This window comes from Mercurialis annua, linkage group LG2 (assembly GCF_937616625.2).
Source record: "Mercurialis annua linkage group LG2, ddMerAnnu1.2, whole genome shotgun sequence".
Classification (NCBI taxonomy): Eukaryota; Viridiplantae; Streptophyta; class Magnoliopsida; order Malpighiales; family Euphorbiaceae; genus Mercurialis; species Mercurialis annua.
Window position 1 is genome coordinate 9,280,476 of NC_065571.1, and position 17,601 is coordinate 9,298,076.

Below are 17,601 nucleotides of genomic sequence, written 5' to 3' on the forward strand. Positions count from 1 at the left end.
AATATATTTCACATTTGAAATTTGATTTTTTTATTTTCTTATTCTAAATTTTTCCATTACTCTATTTATTTAATTTTTAAGTTAGAACGAATTTTCAATTGTTACTCTTCTTAATTAGTCGTTCTTTTTTCTTTTATTTTTAATCTTCTTCTTATCTTCTTTTATTCTCCCTAAAACTTCTCCTCCTTTTTATGGATTTTCTTCTTCTCGTTGAGTTATTTTCTTCTTGATCTTTTTTCTTCTTTATATATTTTATCTTTAAAAAATTATTGACGATTGTCTTTGAATTCTTTTTCTAAAAACTCGACGGATACATCCATTCTTCATGTTAATTGTTTAATTAATTTATTTGATATGTTCTAGAAATGTTTTATAAAATATTGACGCTTTTTCTAGCAATTTTTTTCCGGGAGATGAGCTCGGTGTGCGAACGCACCCAAGACCGTGCGAACGCACAAGACCTTTCGTGCGCTCGCACAGCCAGCTATCGCGCCTCTTTGGGTCATTTTGCCCCGTTTCGACCTAGATTTCCGACTTCAAGTACGTCGGACATTAAAAGTGAACTACGAACCCTGAAAACGAGAAATTCTGATATCGAACATAACGTGTTCGATTAAGGTTTCGAGATATAAGGAACATAAGTTTAAGAATCGATGAATAAGAGATATAACAAATATCTCGACTAAGTATTAGAATACTATCAAAGTTAAGAATCGTATTTGAAATAAGATTATATTAACCTAAGTTTATAACTTAGGAATTTGATACTAAGTTCACGTTTAAAAATTAAACGTACAGGTAATTCGAATAAGTAACTGACTTATCGACGAGCTACTAGACCAACGAGTTGGAATAGTTAAAGGATCAAACGACGCATGGAGCTCGTGTTCATGGGATCTTAATATTATTATATTTCGGAAAGCAGTCACAGTGAGTGGCAAATTTACTTTCGCGTATTATTATTATAAAAGTTATTTTCATACATTATGAATATTAGTATTATCGATATATCGCATAGATATAAATCGTTCGTATAAGATGATATGTTTGATGAATTTGATTATATGAATGCCGTTGTATTCGTTGTTTTGAATATGAGTATCTAGGGTGCGGTCCGAAGAGGCCAACTACCTATTGGGTGTCAATAGGCTGTGTGATCACTAGTAAATCAGTCTAGCGTAATTAGACTGTTTGTGATGATATAAGAATACGCATGATTACTAGAATTTGAATAAGTATGTGAAACGAGAGTGAACTCAGTTAAAATAACCTGAGCCCCACGAGAGTGAACTCGGTTAAAGTAACTTGAGCTCCGTATCTAGTGGGTTGGACCCACCAGTGGGTTGGATCCATCAGTGAGTTGGACTCATACTTTGGAATTAAGAGATTGGCCGCGGCTGACGTGGTTGAGTGTAAACACTCCCGGGTCGGACCATTTGAATTAAGTTGATTTGATTATATACGTTTAGCAAATCAAGGATTAGAGTTTCGATAGGGTTTATTACTAAAGAATGTTTGCTGTGTGCTTATATCATGTATAGAATTTACATACGTATTAAGCATGCGATGCTATATTTTGATAATATCATTAGTAATTTGCAAACTCACTCAATATTTTTCCAAATATTGACCCCTTACTCCGATGTTTGCAGGTAGTCGGAGTCGGATCAGATAAACCATCTTCATTGTGCCAGAAGTCGTCGGACTTGCACAAGTATAAGTTTCTAAAGTTGCAGTAGTCAGTAGGCGTTAATAGAAAACTTGTGATTTGATTTCAAATAGTTAATTCTTAATGTAAAGTCTAATATAATATTCAATATCTATAAGTATCTTATTTAAAAGAGTTTTCCGAAGATGTTATATATATAATATTATACTTTTAAATGCAAAAAATTATTAGTGGTTTTAGGCTTACTACGGGTTTCGGAGCTACCACTCCCGTTCCCTAGCACCAGTCTCGGCTTAATAATTTGGGTCGTGACAACGGTACTGCAGCATCTGCAGATGTTGAGGAGTCATCCTAGAATGACGACAATGACGAGAGTGAGGGCCCGTCGAATGATAGAGACTATCACACAATGACTGAAGGCATGCGGCGCCATAGATAGAATCAAGGCTATAATGTGAGGTTTTAAATGAAAAAAAAACACTAGATATCAAGATTATTTATGATTTTATTGTTTATTTATTCAAATACTGTAAAATTTGTATTCCAATTTCAATCTATTTATTATTTTTATATTGTTTATCATTTAAATATATTTATAGATTTCATGATGTTTGTGTATACTTAGTGAAAACGATAAATATTTAAAAAACAAAAGCTACACGCTAAATAATAAGTGTAATTTTTTTAAAATTTTATACAATAATTTGATTGCCCAATTATTATGTTAATATCTCTCCAATGATTTTGAGAGACTAAAAATTGTCTCTTCGATAATTGGGATCGCGGATTGCCTTGTAATCCGCATTACTAGAACACAGATTACGGGACTCCAACACTAAATTGGTATTAAATTTTAAATAGGTATAAAATTAAAAAAAAAATTTGGACACAAATCCGTCAAAAACTTTGGTTATTTCATCTACTTAAATTACAAATTTTGCTAAGGTTTGACCTTTTCCATATTGGTTTTAGCAAGTGATTTGGTATGTTTATTTTTTTACTTTGGTAGCAACAAATTTTTACAATTTTCTGATTGTGCACACTTCAAATAAACCTGTACAACTAAGAAGAAGCTAGTCATTGGTTTTAAATATCTAATTGTGGAAACAGATATCTCTTCTTCACTTTCTATATTTATTATCCATTCTCGTCATAAAACAAAACATTTTTGAAGCTATTCAACCAAAATACTAATCTGCTATTGGTCACTATCTATAACACTTTCAAGTGATTTTTTGCAGTAACATTTCACATGGCGATGAAAGCAAGTTTATCCAAAGATTGCAATTAGTCTACCGACTGGACGGCTTGAGGAAATATAAAAATGGTTAGAAATACTTGTTGCCTGGCGTGCGGGGGAGACTGAACAACTATAAAATTTACAAGTCCTTAATTGCAAATAAACAAAAATTGAAGGACCATTCTATTATATTTAACAAAAACTTTCAAAGAGTTGTCTTTTTTTGGTCTCTTCAGTTTTTGTAGTTGCCATTTATAATTCTATATAAAGAGTTATTTTTTAAAATTATTATATTTCATTAAAAAAAACTCATAAACCCCGAAGAAAAACGAATCATACGTATCAGAAAAGGTCATTTTCATCACAAACAAACAAAAATTAATTCAAAAAAATAAAACTAATAACAAACCATACAAAATGAAATCCAAAAACTATAATCAAATTAATTCCTTATTACATGTATCTGCACATTGATGTCAAGTTTATAGCTCACTCCACATATATCGTTGTTAATTGAATATGTTGGTAATTAAGTTAAATTCAAAAATTTATCAACCAAAAATGAAAAATAAAAACCAAATCTTAAATAAATTTATTTTTGTAAAGTTCCATTATTTGATCTAGTTATATGAATTTAATTTGTATTATAAAGAGTGAAAAATAAAATAAAAAGATGAGAAAGAGAATTTAAGGCGAAGACATAGGATATATCAAAAACAAAACAATTAATATATTTGCTATTTATATGTGAATAAATAATTTTGGTATCCAAGTTGATGTCCAAATTTATCACCAAATTTATCTGATAATTTTGGAGATTGACAAACTTGGCATTAAAATTTGGACACGACCCTTGTGTTTTTCTTTTTAATTTATATAATTTTATATTTACAATATGAAAAAATAGATTGTACTAAGAATATATTTCAAAATATATTGGTTCAAATAGTTTTTTTAAAGTAAACATATGATACTGAGAACTTTTTTGGGTAATTTACACAAATCCCTTAAAAATGCTCAACTCTAATGTTTTTACCTCAGCTTTTTATTTTTTACAATAATCACTCAAAAATATAAAAAAGTTTCCACAAATCCCTCATACCCCAAAATAAATTGGTCTTTACATAAAATAGGACAATCTTATCCTTCCATAGAAGATTAGTCAGCTGAGACCACATATATTGCATGTAACTTCACGCGCAAATGGACAGTTGGCATGGTGAAGATTTACTGTAACAATGAACTTGAAATTTTCAATATATTTTCTCCTTTTCTGTTATTTGAACATATGTGGCTTTCTTTTTAAAATTTGTTTACGTGGACCAATAAGACTTTCCAATAAATTGTTGTAATAACTTTCCTTTAGCATGTGGTCCTACAAAAAAATATGACTTTTCACTATATCTATTTTTTAATTTGTTTAAATTTTTTGATTAAATAAATATATGATTTAATTCATTTTGATTTTTAATTAATTGGTTTAATTAGAAAGTTTAATTTCACACTTCTAAATTAATTTTAATAGTGTATATTCTTTTAAAAATAATTTTAATTAGATTAAATTAATTTTAATTTTATATTATATTTACATTACGTTCATACCTTCAATTTACTATTGCTTTATTTGTCACTTTATAAATTTATTTTTAATAGTGTAAATTTTTAATAAACTAATTTGATTAGAATAAATTAATTTTAAAGTTATAATTAATTTACACAAAATTTATTTAAAATTACTTTATTTTGAGTTTAAATTAAATTTATATTAGTTTATTTTTCAATTTACTATTTGTTTATTTTTCACTTTATAAATTTATTTTTTATGGTGTAAATTATTAATAAAATAAGTTAATTAGAATAAGTTAATTTTAAATTTATAATCAGTTTACTAATAACTTAATTTGAAATTGGATTATTTTGAGTTCACGTTGAGTTTACATTAAGTTCATATTGAGTTTACATTAAGTTCACATTAAGTTCACTTTAAGTTACATTAAGTTTATATCAAATTTACACAATTTATTTTAATTTTAAATTAAGTTTCACTTTAGTAAGAACTTACATAATTTACATTCAGTTTACATTAAGTTGACATTAAGTTTATATTAAGTTTACATTAAATTTACACCAACTACCGCAAAAAATTTAAATAGTTTATTTTCAATTTACTATTAGTTTACTTGTCTCTTTATTTTTTTTTAAATTATTAATAAATTAATTTGATTAAACCAATCTAAATTTAAATAATTTATAAAACATTTAAATAAGTTACTGTTGAGTTTACATTGAGTTTATATTAAATTTACATTGAGTTCTCATTGAGTTCACATTGAGTTCACATTAAGTTTACACTAAATTTATACCGACCATAGTAAAAAACTTAGATAATTTATTTTCAATTTACTATTAGTTTAGTTGTCTCTTTGGAAATTTATTTTCAATCTACTATTAGTTTACTTTTTAAAAGTATAAATTATAGAAAAATGATTTTACTATAATAACAAAAAAATAATTTAATTTTAAATTTATAATTATTTATCAAAATATTTACTTTGAGTTGACATTCAGTGAACATTAAATATTACATTAAGTTGACATTGTAATTATATTGAGTTCACATTAAGTTTACTTTGAGTTTATATTGAGTTGACATTGAGTTCATATTCAGTTTATATTCAGTTCACTTATTTTAAATTTACTTTTGGTTCATTTTAATAAAACCTTAAATCAGTCACTTTCAAATTACTATTAATTTATTTGTCATTCTATAAATTATTTTTAATAGTATTAAGTTTACATTGAGTTTATATTAGGTTCATATTGAGTTTATATTAAGTTTACACCAACCATTGTGGAAAACTTTAAAAACTTTACTTTCAATTTACTATTAATTTATTTGTCACTTTAGAAACTTATTTTTGAATTATTAATAAATTAATGATTAGACCAAATTAATATTAAATTTATATCAATTTACAAAAAAAATTACATTAAGTTGACGTTGAGTTTACATTAAATTTACACTAACCACCACAGAAAAATATATGTTTACTTTTAATTTATTATTAGTTTATCATTCACTTTTGGATTTCTTTAATTATTAATAAATTAATTTGATTAGAATAAATTAACTATATTGAGTTGACATTAGATTTATATTAAATTTATACAAACCACCGTGAAAAATCTTAGATAATTTATTTTCAATTTTCTATTAGTTTATTTGTTATGATATAAATTAGAAAAATAAAATTTTACTAACATAATAAAAAATAAGTTAATTTTAAATTCTTAATAATTTAATAAAAAAATTACTTTATATAGTTAATTTTAAAACTATACTTAGCTTATTAATAATTTATTTTATATAGTTTATATTGAGTTGACATTAAATTGATAGCTAGATTATTAAAAATTATATGATGAATATATTATTAATATTCTATTAGTAATTAGTATAATTTGTAGTAATTTATAATTATATATGTCATAAAGAATAATCAACAGCTTGCTTATATTTAAAGCATTTGAATTTCATAAAAAAGAGGTATTTGTAAAGATAATAAAATTAATAAATGCACTGTCATATAATTGGGTTCTGTTTTACTTGAAAGATTTCCTTCTGATCTGTTGCGGTGTGCTTTGATGGATAGTTCTTAACTGACCTGTGTCTAGTTTTTGTTTTAGTTACTTAATTTTGTTATATAAAAATATTAAATAAAAGCACTGCCAAAGTGCAAATTTGAAATTATGAAAAATTATATGTACATGTAGCATGGAAAATAAAAGGTGAGAACCTATTTGCACTTTTTATCATCATTTCATTTTTTTTTCAAATGTGGGTACATATGCAGGTACGAAAAAAACAAAACATATAGTGAGAATGAATAATCATGTGTAATAGACACACAATAGGACAAATAGAGTATAGGGATAAATTAGGAATGATAACTATTAAAAGGTAGGCATGGAAACTTGTTTTGAAAATTGAGGGATTTTTGCAAAAAAAAAAAAAGTTGGGTGATTTGCACAAACTTTTGAGTTTTTGGGTGATTTGAAGTAATTTTCTCAACTTTTTTACCAAGTTTTTTTTATAATCGTTAAATATATAATTGAGTTAGTAATAATTTATAATGTTATCATTGAACTTTAAAACGTAGAAGTTTTACCGATTTTAGTTAATGAAAATGAATTAATGATTAAAAAAAGTATCGGGAAATATAATTGGAGGAAGTTGAGTTTAAGTAATGGAGCAAATTCAGATATTAAAACATCCATTAGACAAATGTAAGAAACACACAAATGTCAGCTTTTGTAATATTGTCGGCTTCTATACGTATAGTGAACAAATGAGGACACTTAGTTTCAATAGTAATGATAAAAGAAACTACTTATTTTAATTTAATTATAAATATAGTACTAAAATTTGACAGCTAAAGTGAAATGTGAGGGTGGAAAATGTAGAATAACTGAAAAAACACAGAATGGAGCTTTAACAAAAGAAAAAAGTTAGGGAGATTAAAAGGTATTATGGGCAACTTAACAAATCTTAGTGCAGAAATCAAATTGTGGAAAAAGACCGCCGAATATTTCCCATTAAAAGAAACTTCTGTTATGCAGACACTACAACAAATTGGTTCTTTAACGACCATAAATTGCGAAAGGAGTCAACTACCGTCGCAATAAGCATTACCAAAAGCGACTACTTTAATTTCCGGTCCTTAAATTATAATAAAGATTAATCCTTCTCTTTAAAACTTAAATTGCGGTCGCTATTCAAATTTTAGAACGAGTCTCTATTTTCTTACGTCACAAAATTAGAAAAATAAAATTAAAAAAATACAGTTTAGGTCTGGAGGCAAAGAATTTCCCGCAAAGTGACGTTCTCTTTTCTCACTCTCTAACTTCCATCGCTCGATTTCTATTGCTCGATTTTATTTTGCATTGCTATTAACTTCCCTCATTCTCTTCTTCTCTTTAATCTGTTGTTTTGCAGTTTTCAGCGATGAAATCACTATGAGCTCTTTGTGATCTCTTCATTTCCGGCGATGAAAGTACTGATGGAGGTATTTACTCTACTGCTTTTTAACTCAAGCTCAACTTGATTAGTTTTTTTAAAAAAAAAATCAAGGGTTTATGTAGATAATACAGATGTATTTCGAATTTAAAGTACAGTTTATAATTTTAAATTGAGTTAAATTAGGGTAATTGATTTTAAGATTCTCCCATTCAAGAGAGAGATTTGAATCAGAGATTTTCAGTAGTTATAAATATTAATTTGTCTTTCCTAATCCCATTCACGAGAGAGATGAATCTAGGGTTTATTGACTAATTTTGCAAGTTTTATTTGTGTGTGAAGCTGAATATATGAAGCTACCATTTATTTTAACTTATTTATTATTATATAGCATACTATTCGTGTCCAGGTCTGTATTTTTACTAATTCAAATTTCTCGTAATTTTACCTATTGATAAATGCAGTAGTAGCCAATTGATTTATATGTTTCTCAGTTGATTTGTATGTTTCTCAATTCAATACCTAGTTTTGCATCAGGTGGAGTCCGCTGCACAAACAGAGGGACATTTGTTTCTTTCTTGAGGTCACTCTAGAAATTTGGGAGAAACTTAAACAATAAATTGAAATGGAGGAGGGCTGCTGGTTAGCTTGCTTTTCTGCTCCAATTGACATGTCTTTTGTTCTTCCAGATTTATCTTTTGTAAAGCTCATTTATAACATACTAATTAATTTTGCATCAGGTGGGGCCTGCTACATAACCAGGGGGACACTTTCCATTAGATACGAGAGAAGCAGGTTGACAGGGTCTCTGGACTTCTCAAGAACTTGAAGGTATGTTGTGTGATGGTTTTCAAGGCCATTGTTTTTCCACTATTTTAATGAATAGTCACATTGGTTTCATTTATATTGTCAAAATGACATCTATTATCTCAATCACACTTGTATTATTGACTACTCCCTCCGTCCCGTAAAGATAGAAAAAGTACCACCTTTTTTGTCCCATAAAAATAGAAAAAGTGGAGTTAGTTAAGCCAAAAATGGCTTTGGGTAGTGTACATAACTAAGTGATTAAAAAGGACAATATAGACAAATTGTCATAAATTACCTATAAATAACTACTTTCTTAATTCTTGTGAAATGGGTGCTTTTTCTATCTTTACGGGACGGAGGGAGTATATATTATTCAATTTTTTAAGTAGAGCTTCCACTATGTAGTTTGTACATTATAACCTAGTTTAACAGAGGTAATACAGTAATCGACTAAAAAATGGACTGATATGTCTTATGCAGTTCAGTTGTGGGTTTGAATGTTATGTAATTAACTGTATGTTAGGTTTCATTTCTTGAGCAGATAACTTACAGTGTGACTATGCCAAAAGGATAACAAATTGCAATGTGTTTGCAGGTATTATCCTATCTCTCTCAGTTGATTTTTTGCGGCTGATTATTTTGTAATATGCAACGGATTTAATTGTTTATATTTATTGTACTGTTACTAGTAGAATTTTCCATGTCAAGAAGTTGAAAGACATAACAAGCCAGAGGTTGAACTCAAGCATGCTCTTCTTTATTTATTTTCCTAATACCTTGTTGTTGTTGTTTTTATCGAGTAGCAACAATGCATAATACAATTAAATAACGATTTGGTTTTGTTTTAGGTTTTAAGGATATCTTGGTTCCGGAAAGATTTAATCTTTCATCTTTTTTACATGCCTTATTGTCACAAGATTCCTCTGGTTTCTGAATTTACTATTGTTCAGTTTTCCTCTAAGAACTTGATGTGTCTTTGGTCGATGAGTTTTGGTTGTTAGAAAAATTTAAAGCTTGTTGAATGAGTTTCTAATTGATTGCATGTGATGTTATGCTTTGCAGATTTTTATATGTCAAAATGAGCGGAAAAATGCTTGATAGAAACTTCTATCAATTCACTTCGTATAAGCCTTAAGGTAAGCTAGAGATGGCTGTGATGTTTTTTTCAGTTTAATAGTGCATGCATAGTATTAGGATAACTAATGCTATCATTATTCTGACAAAAAAAAATACCATCATTAGCCTATCTTATGTTTGCATTTGTGAAAACATTTGAGTATTTTATATGTTTATCTTTTGCTTTTATTTCCATGCTACAGTAGCTAACAGAGACACTCTTGTTGAACTTCTGGGGTGAATTGATGTGAAGGAATGACCTACTCGGATGATAAGCAAATCTATGTCATTTAGATCAGTGAACTTAAATCAAAATTTAAATTGATATTGCATCATTGAATTTTTGAAAAGTTGCATTGTAAGGGTGCTAAATTTGTGCACATTATCTCTTTCTAGTTTTAAGTGTCTGAAATTTCAAATTACATCAGGAGATTGATGAACCTTTTTCACACTGCTGACAGAAAATTGATTATAAAAGATCTTTGTTTGGCGGTTGCAAATAGTATTATTTTTATGCTAACTAATGAAATTGCGAAGGGATTTTGGTCGCAATTGTTTTATAAAATTACGAAGGTATTAATGAAATTACGACCGGAAATCCGGTCGTTATTTATGTTGATTTTAGCGACCGGAAATTTACCTTCGCAAATCAATTACGACGGGATGCTTTCTTACCGTCCCAAATACTTTTTACGGCGGAGCCTATTACGACGACATACGACCGGATTAATACCTTCGTAATTGATCAATTGCGACCGGAATGAAACTTTTAGCGACCACTTTTCCCTTCGCTAAAAAGTCATTTTCTTGTAGTGAGAGATAAGAGCAATATGGAAGGTGTGAACTCGTCATGCTTGGCCTATATAAGCAGTGGCGGATCCAGAAATTTTATATGGTGGGTCCAAATATACCGTAAATTCAAAGGCTTAATTATCCAAATATACTATATAAACTTTTTTTGTTTATATCTCAGATTTTTATAGTCGTCAATTTTAATCCATTTTTCAATTTTGCGTTTCAATTATATCTATTTCTAAAATGAATTTTTTTACTCTAAAAAAGATCCAACTATTTCTTTTATATATGTCATACAGTCTAATGGCCTTTAATATTTTAAAAAGTATTAAAAGTTAAGACTATGTACTAAATATGAATGACATATTTAAATATTTTTAAGCGTAAAAATTCCAATTTGAAAAAATGGATACAATTGAGACTGAAAATTAAAAAAATTGAATAAAATTGACGATTTTAAAAATTTGAGATATAAATGAAAAAATTAAAAAGATAAGATATTTTTGAATGATTAAGTCAAATTTAAATAATAAAAATATAAAAAAATTAAATAAATAATACTAGTAATATAAATAAACATTTTTTATAATTAATATTGGCAAAATTTTATGTTTTAAAAATATTAAATAATTACATTATTACTTATACTATCGAAAATATATTATTATTAATATATGCTAAACAATCACTCAACTATTGATCGCTCATTTTATCTTATCAATATATTTATTAATTTGATTGTGGAAACAATTTGTAGTCACATGCAAAATAAATATCACCTCTAGTAACAAATATACAAGTGATTTAAAAAAGAAATTGCAATTTTTTTTTATGTTTTCATAACATTTCACAGGTAAAACCGCTTACTTATAATTTTAACCTATATTAAATTATTTTCGTTTGTAATTTGGTATCTTAATTAGGATTTAGAAATGTATAATTTTGATTAACATTTGGTATCTTAATTAGAATTTAGAAATGTGGACGTGAACCACAACAGAGCTATTTATAATTTGTTTGTTTTTATTATCTAACAATATACACGTACAATTATACATAGGTAAAAAAAAATCAAAATAAAAAAGGTGGGGTCCATGTACATGGATCCGCCTCTGTATATAAGTCTTGATGGTTCATTTATTTTACATAACTATATTTTAATTGCGAGCTGAGCTGAGATGAAAGCATTGATTGTAGAAGATGTTAGGACAATTCAAACCGGGAAAGTTCTGGTTCTGACATCTCTTGGAGTGACTGTAACGACGGTGAACGACGGTGCAGGCGCTGTGGACTTGCACCACAATGGCAGGCATTTCGACATTATTTTTATGGACGATCGTATGCCGGGCATGAACGGCCTGCAGGTATTTTTTTAAATCTGTTTTTCATTTTGGTTGGCATTTACTCATATATACTTTTGCGCAGGCAACTGCGAAACTTCGTAAGATGGGGGTTGACTGCACTATTGTTGGGCTTTCATCGGCAGATGAAACACCGAAACACATCCGCAAATTTATGGAAGCGGGTCTTGATTATCATCTGCTGAAACCGATGAGTAATGCTACAGTTAGACCCATTCTCCAGGAGGTTGGCCGTGCTAGTGCTTCTGGTGATGGTGCTTCTGGTGCTTCTGGTGTTTCTGGTGCTAGTGCTTCTGGTGATGGTGCTTCTGGTTCTAATGCTTCTGGTGGTGGTGGGGCGAACTAAATGCAATCTGGAGGAATTTTAATTATTATATTAATTATGTATATATCTGTTAATATCTTTTTAATGAATTAATATAAGGATAAGGAATTTAGGGATAAGGAATTAATATAAAAGATATCTGTTAATATCTTTTATAGTATTAATTATCTATTACATTACATTAAAGTTGGACCAAAAACACTGTAGCAGGAACAGTGTTTTGGCAACTTTACCCTAAAAATCTGAGTATACCGTTTGTGTCTTATCTCAGTTCCTTTTTTAACCCGTTCTTTTTTGCTAATTACTCTTTCAATCCCCCTTTTCTTTTCAATCGTATCTTTCTATTGCTCCTGTCGTTCTTATCCATCTTCCTCTCTATCGTTCTTCAAAAAAGAATTTACTCTAAATTTTGTTCCAAATTTTATAAGATCATTTAGTTTCGTATTTTTCTCTTTCATCACCCACCGCCGCCCGCCGTCCATCACGATTAACGTCCACCACGACATCGTTTGAGTCCCACAAAACCAGTCTAAGAGAGTTATGGAGTTTTTTTGATAGTGCTTAGAGCTGTGGAGGCTGCACAAATAATGCTGAATGGTCGGCTAGGAGGTTGTGCTTTATCCATGGAGTTTTGCTACTATTAATCATCGTGCATTATACTTTTTTTGCTCTCTCTGAATCTCTGGCTTACGAGCTTTTTTCAAGTGTGTACAACAATAACTGTTTATTTGATGATAATTGCTATTGTTATTTTTAATTCATCTTGAATTTAGAGATAAGTATATTGCATTTTTAATCTCACATCTTCTAATATGAAAACCTATTTTCAAGTTTATAATCAATTTATTTATGGATTTATTATCAACAAATTGCATGATGATTAAACTTAATTGGGGACAAATTTTTTTATGAAGGTTACTCATAGATGTCCATCAAGATAATTGGAATCCATAGGCATAAGTTTATTGTGAGTGAATGTTTTTCTGAATTGAAAATATTGATAATAAGTATACCCTCTGTTAGTGTTTGATTTTTTATGTTAGATTTTTATTTTAATATTTGATCTTTTATGTTAGATTTCTATTTTAGTGTTTGTTTTTGTTCATTTCTTCGCTGTGCTTTTGGTTTATTTTGTTCTATGTTATTTAAATTGATAATTAGTACGGAGTTCTGAAAAGGCAAAGTGAAAAGAGGTATATTGAGTAAATGTCCAATTTGATTCTTCATTATATAAGGCTTATTTAGATCATGGAATGATAGAATTGCAGATCTTTTCGTAAAATTATCAATGGTACTAAGCTGATTCCTAGAGTTTTACTAATTTTTGATGTTTTGAGATTGAATTTGAGATAATGATATTTTTTGAAGTAGGGTTGTTAATGTATTGATAGATGTTTGGATTTCAATTGGTAGTTTAAGGTTTTGAATTTGCTCCTACTTTTGATTTTAATTTGTGTTCTTATTTTAGTTTTTAGTTTAGTGTTTACAGTTGCTAAATTTTCATGTCCACTTTACATTTTACTATTTTATTGGCAGTTTCACCTTGCAATTTGAAATTTAATGTGTAATTTTTCAAATTATTGTATTTAATTAAATTCTACACTATCGTGAAGTTTATGTTTTAGAATTTTAACTGCGATTCTATGTTTGTGGTAATTGAAGGTCATCGAGTTTGACGATGCATTACGGAGAGCAAATCTAAGGTGAATAGGCGAACGGGGTGTATTCAAGCCAAATTTTGGTAAGAATGCAAAGATTAATGCTTTAGAAAGCTATTAAAGCCTATAAATTAAACGCTACATTAATCTGAATCTGATGTTTGTTGCCATTTATCAATTAGGGTGTGCAGCAAAACCTCATCTCTATAGTATGATTGTTATCAGAGTTGAGTAAGGTTTGGTACATGGTACAATGATTTATGCCATCTGTACCATTTTATTTGACATAAGCTTAATAATGGTACTTTTATTTTGTCAAACGTCATAAATTCATAATTTTTATTTTAATTTGCATTGTATTAAATTCTTCGATAATAAGGTCAAATAATTAGAATTTGTATCATTTCATAATTGGAGATCATGCTAGCAAAATATAGGAACGTCTATTATAACCAAGCTGTATTTCATCTTTATGATAGTTTTGAACATCATGTGCATAATAAAGCTTCAGTTTGCATGTATATTCATTTGTTATGACACTGCTGCCTCATCTTTTTCTAATATACGGAGATTATCATTACGAGTTATATTTGTAGTTTTCCATGGATATATTATGATTTTAAATCTTATGTAGTTTCAGTTTCTATAAAAAAATTGAAATAACTCTCCATTTGAGATAAATATGTGGCTTCAGCTGACATATAATTTGATTTCACTTGCAGGCTTGGCAGAAACATGAGGAAATAAAAGCTATTGAGAAAAGTTTGAATGAGTACATGTATCAAAATTATGGCCCGAAGCATCGCGAGGGCTTCGTTCTAGTATATATATATATATCTGTTAATATCTTCAAACAAGTTATTTGTTATATGAAAAGTGAAACACATTTGGTTAAATGTTAGCTCATCCTTTTTAGTCATTTTTGTTTTTGCTCACTATCATAATGATAATGTTGTTTAGAATTCATCTGATACAACTACAAGAATGAAGCCGGTGGTCAAAAAGAATACGAAAATAGCGTTCCATCTTAACTTTTATAAAGCCTCACTGAATGTGTGTGTGTTGTAAATGTGACGGCGTTTGCAGACGGTTGTCAGTTGCGTAGGGCCAGTTTTAAATGTCTATAAATATGAAAAATTATATCTTTTCTCTTCTCTTCTATTTTCTTAGAAAACTGATTCTATAGCTTTGTAATTGTAGAAGAATTAGATGGATTAAGTAGAATCAGTTTTGATCATCCGAGGTAATTTCTATAAGTTATTCCTAATTTTTTTGATAAAATTATAGTTTTGAAGTTTTGAAATTAAAATTAGGAGCGCCGACGAAGATGCAGTTACAGTCACAGGCGACGCCGCCGCCGCACCAAATGCAAGTAGGGCCTCAGCATGTCGTGGTGCCTCACCCCGTTCATAAACTCTCTTTGCAGTCAATTCAGCTAACGTAAGTTAACTTCCACATATTTTTCTCTCTTCTCTTTCTTATTTTGAAATTTCTGTTCAAAGGTTATTTTCAATTTCAGTTAATTTTTCTTTTAGGTTTTGAAACATTGATTTTAATTTTGTAATCATTTGCAGTTCAAATTTTTAGGTTTTTCTTCTGTGAATTGCTTATTTATTTGTACCCCTCTATACTTTAATTTTTAATCTCAAACTGATACTATGAATTTTAAACTAGTTCAAGTTTAATCATCTGTTTGTTAATTGATCAGTTCTCTGGATTTTTTTTAATATGGTTTCTGATTTTAGTTAATCTTTTGAATGAGACCTTTCGCTTTCGCATCATTGAAATCGGTAACACTGTAAGCAACATCAATATGTGCCTGCTCTCCTCTGCTTAAACCAGTGTTTTGCAGATTTGCCTTGGTTGCCTGACTATCCGTGATCTTGATCAACTTATCATTAGTTGTGGTGTTCTTTATTTCTCAAGACAAAAAATGTTTAGGGTTGGGAGCTGGTTTAATAAATTTGAGATGTGTAGCAAGTCAAGGTTGTGACTTTAAGTATCAGTTATGTACTAGATCAAGTTTGACAAGCCGCAGTCACACCTAGTCCTTTAGGGTTATCTTGCATTCTGGCTAGTACATTAGTTTTAGGCTGCTTTAAATAAATATTTTACATTAAGCTAATGTCATTAAAGAAAATGAAGGGTTTTGTATTTCTGCAATGAGCACAATTGTTTGCTCAAAGAAAATGTTGATCTCAATAATCCTATTATTATAATTAGGACTATTCTCACAAAATTATATTTAGGAAACATTTATCATGACTACTATTTCCTAAAACACATGGATACTTTATGTGATTTAGGTCGTTCTTCCAATTCTTGAATTCAGATGTCAAATTTATATTTTTGGTGTTCTGCGATAATTTACTTTTAAATCTTAACCATGCTATTATTTTCTGAATTTCCTGCAGGAGAGTACCATTGCCCTGTGCTAAACAAGGTCTTTACTGAATTCACTCATATTGTCGTTGTGCAAACTACAAGAAACGTTTCTGTTATGAGGTTCGTTGCATTCTGATATAAGTGGGTTTCCCTTAAATATTATACAAGACTTTATTTGTTTGTTTTTATCTTATAGGCAATTAAAGAGTTAAATATCAAGACCAAGATCTGGAAAAGAAGGTTGAAATATGTTTATTACTTATTTGTTACTGGTGTCACGGACAAATTGATGTTTATTATTATTTTTCCGGGTCTTGAACTGGTTTTATGAGAAGATATTACTGATTTCAGCGATCACCATGCTGAGTTTGACATGATAAACACTGAAGTATAGGGTGCTTCAGTTGACAATATGGTAAGTTTCTCATCAATTTGAAAAAGCTAATGTCTTTTTTATTTTTCTTTTTTGTCTTATTTTGATCTTATATATTGTACTGCTGTTTCAATGTGTCTCTGTATTACAAATAAATTAAAATGAAAAGGTGGTCAAGAAATGCTGAGAAATTTGAGCATTAGTGATTGACTTATCAAGTGCAGATTGATCGGTTTCACCATTCTCTCTTTTAAATGTACACCTATAAATAAAGTCCACCTGCTACATTTCTAAGTCATCCTTCACATACTTTTTACACCAGTAATTCATTTAATTATGTGTTTATAGATGACATGCTAGAGCGAAACAAGATTGAATTCTGTTTCATTCATACTTACATCTAATAAAGTTTGTACCGCTTTCTTTTGCAGACTATGGTTCGTGCTAATAAGACGAAGGCATGGTAACCGGAAAGAGCAGCACTCAAGTATATATTCACGTGCTGGCTGAGTTCACTGTTCTCGCAAAGTTTCGTTTTGAAAAAATTATGCATTTACATGATAATGACGGGTTATATAGAAAAATGAATTTTTCATTTTTAAGATTGAAAATTTAAAGTCAGTTTAAACTTTTTAAATCTTCAAACAAGGTATTTACACTTATATTTGTTGTTTATATACATGTTTAAGCTTGTTTTAGTGGATGAATTAGTGTTGTTATGGGTTTATGTGGGTGACTTTCAAAGTTTAAGAGTTTGATTTTCTATTTCAAAAAGTAATATTTATGACCACGATCAAAGACATGAGTTGTTTGTACTTTTGAAAAGTAGCAAGTATTTCTCTAAGTTGTGAA

The 17,601-nt window shown here is 28.9% G+C and overlaps 1 protein-coding gene and 2 long non-coding RNA genes across 5 annotated transcripts; all 3 read left to right on the forward strand.

Moving 5' to 3' along the window:
- Positions 1-7,576: 7,576 nt before the first annotated feature.
- LOC126667499 (uncharacterized) lies at positions 7,577-10,352 on the forward strand. 3 transcript variants are annotated; one of them, XR_007638210.2, is made up of 6 exons: positions 7,577-7,975; positions 8,453-8,568; positions 8,667-8,757; positions 9,278-9,331; positions 9,799-9,872; positions 10,056-10,352. It is a non-coding gene; the product is annotated as an uncharacterized LOC126667499 (long non-coding RNA). The 3 variants fall into 3 exon arrangements; XR_007638209.2 differs by having other exon boundaries at positions 7,578-7,975; positions 8,464-8,568; positions 9,260-9,331; XR_007638208.2 differs by having other exon boundaries at positions 7,583-7,975; positions 8,464-8,568.
- Positions 10,353-11,825: 1,473 nt separating this feature from the next.
- On the forward strand, positions 11,826-12,354 carry LOC126668129 (two-component response regulator 24-like). Its single transcript, XM_050361346.2, has 2 exons — positions 11,826-12,011; positions 12,073-12,354. The coding sequence occupies exons 1-2, from the start codon at positions 11,826-11,828 to the stop codon at positions 12,352-12,354; spliced, it is 468 nt and encodes a 155-aa protein (XP_050217303.1).
- Positions 12,355-12,633: 279 nt separating this feature from the next.
- On the forward strand, positions 12,634-17,476 carry LOC126667497 (uncharacterized). The gene is made up of 7 exons (XR_007638204.2): positions 12,634-12,942; positions 13,996-14,074; positions 14,714-15,234; positions 15,305-15,431; positions 16,406-16,496; positions 16,573-16,791; positions 17,181-17,476. It is a non-coding gene; the product is annotated as an uncharacterized LOC126667497 (long non-coding RNA).
- Positions 17,477-17,601: the final 125 nt, after the last annotated feature.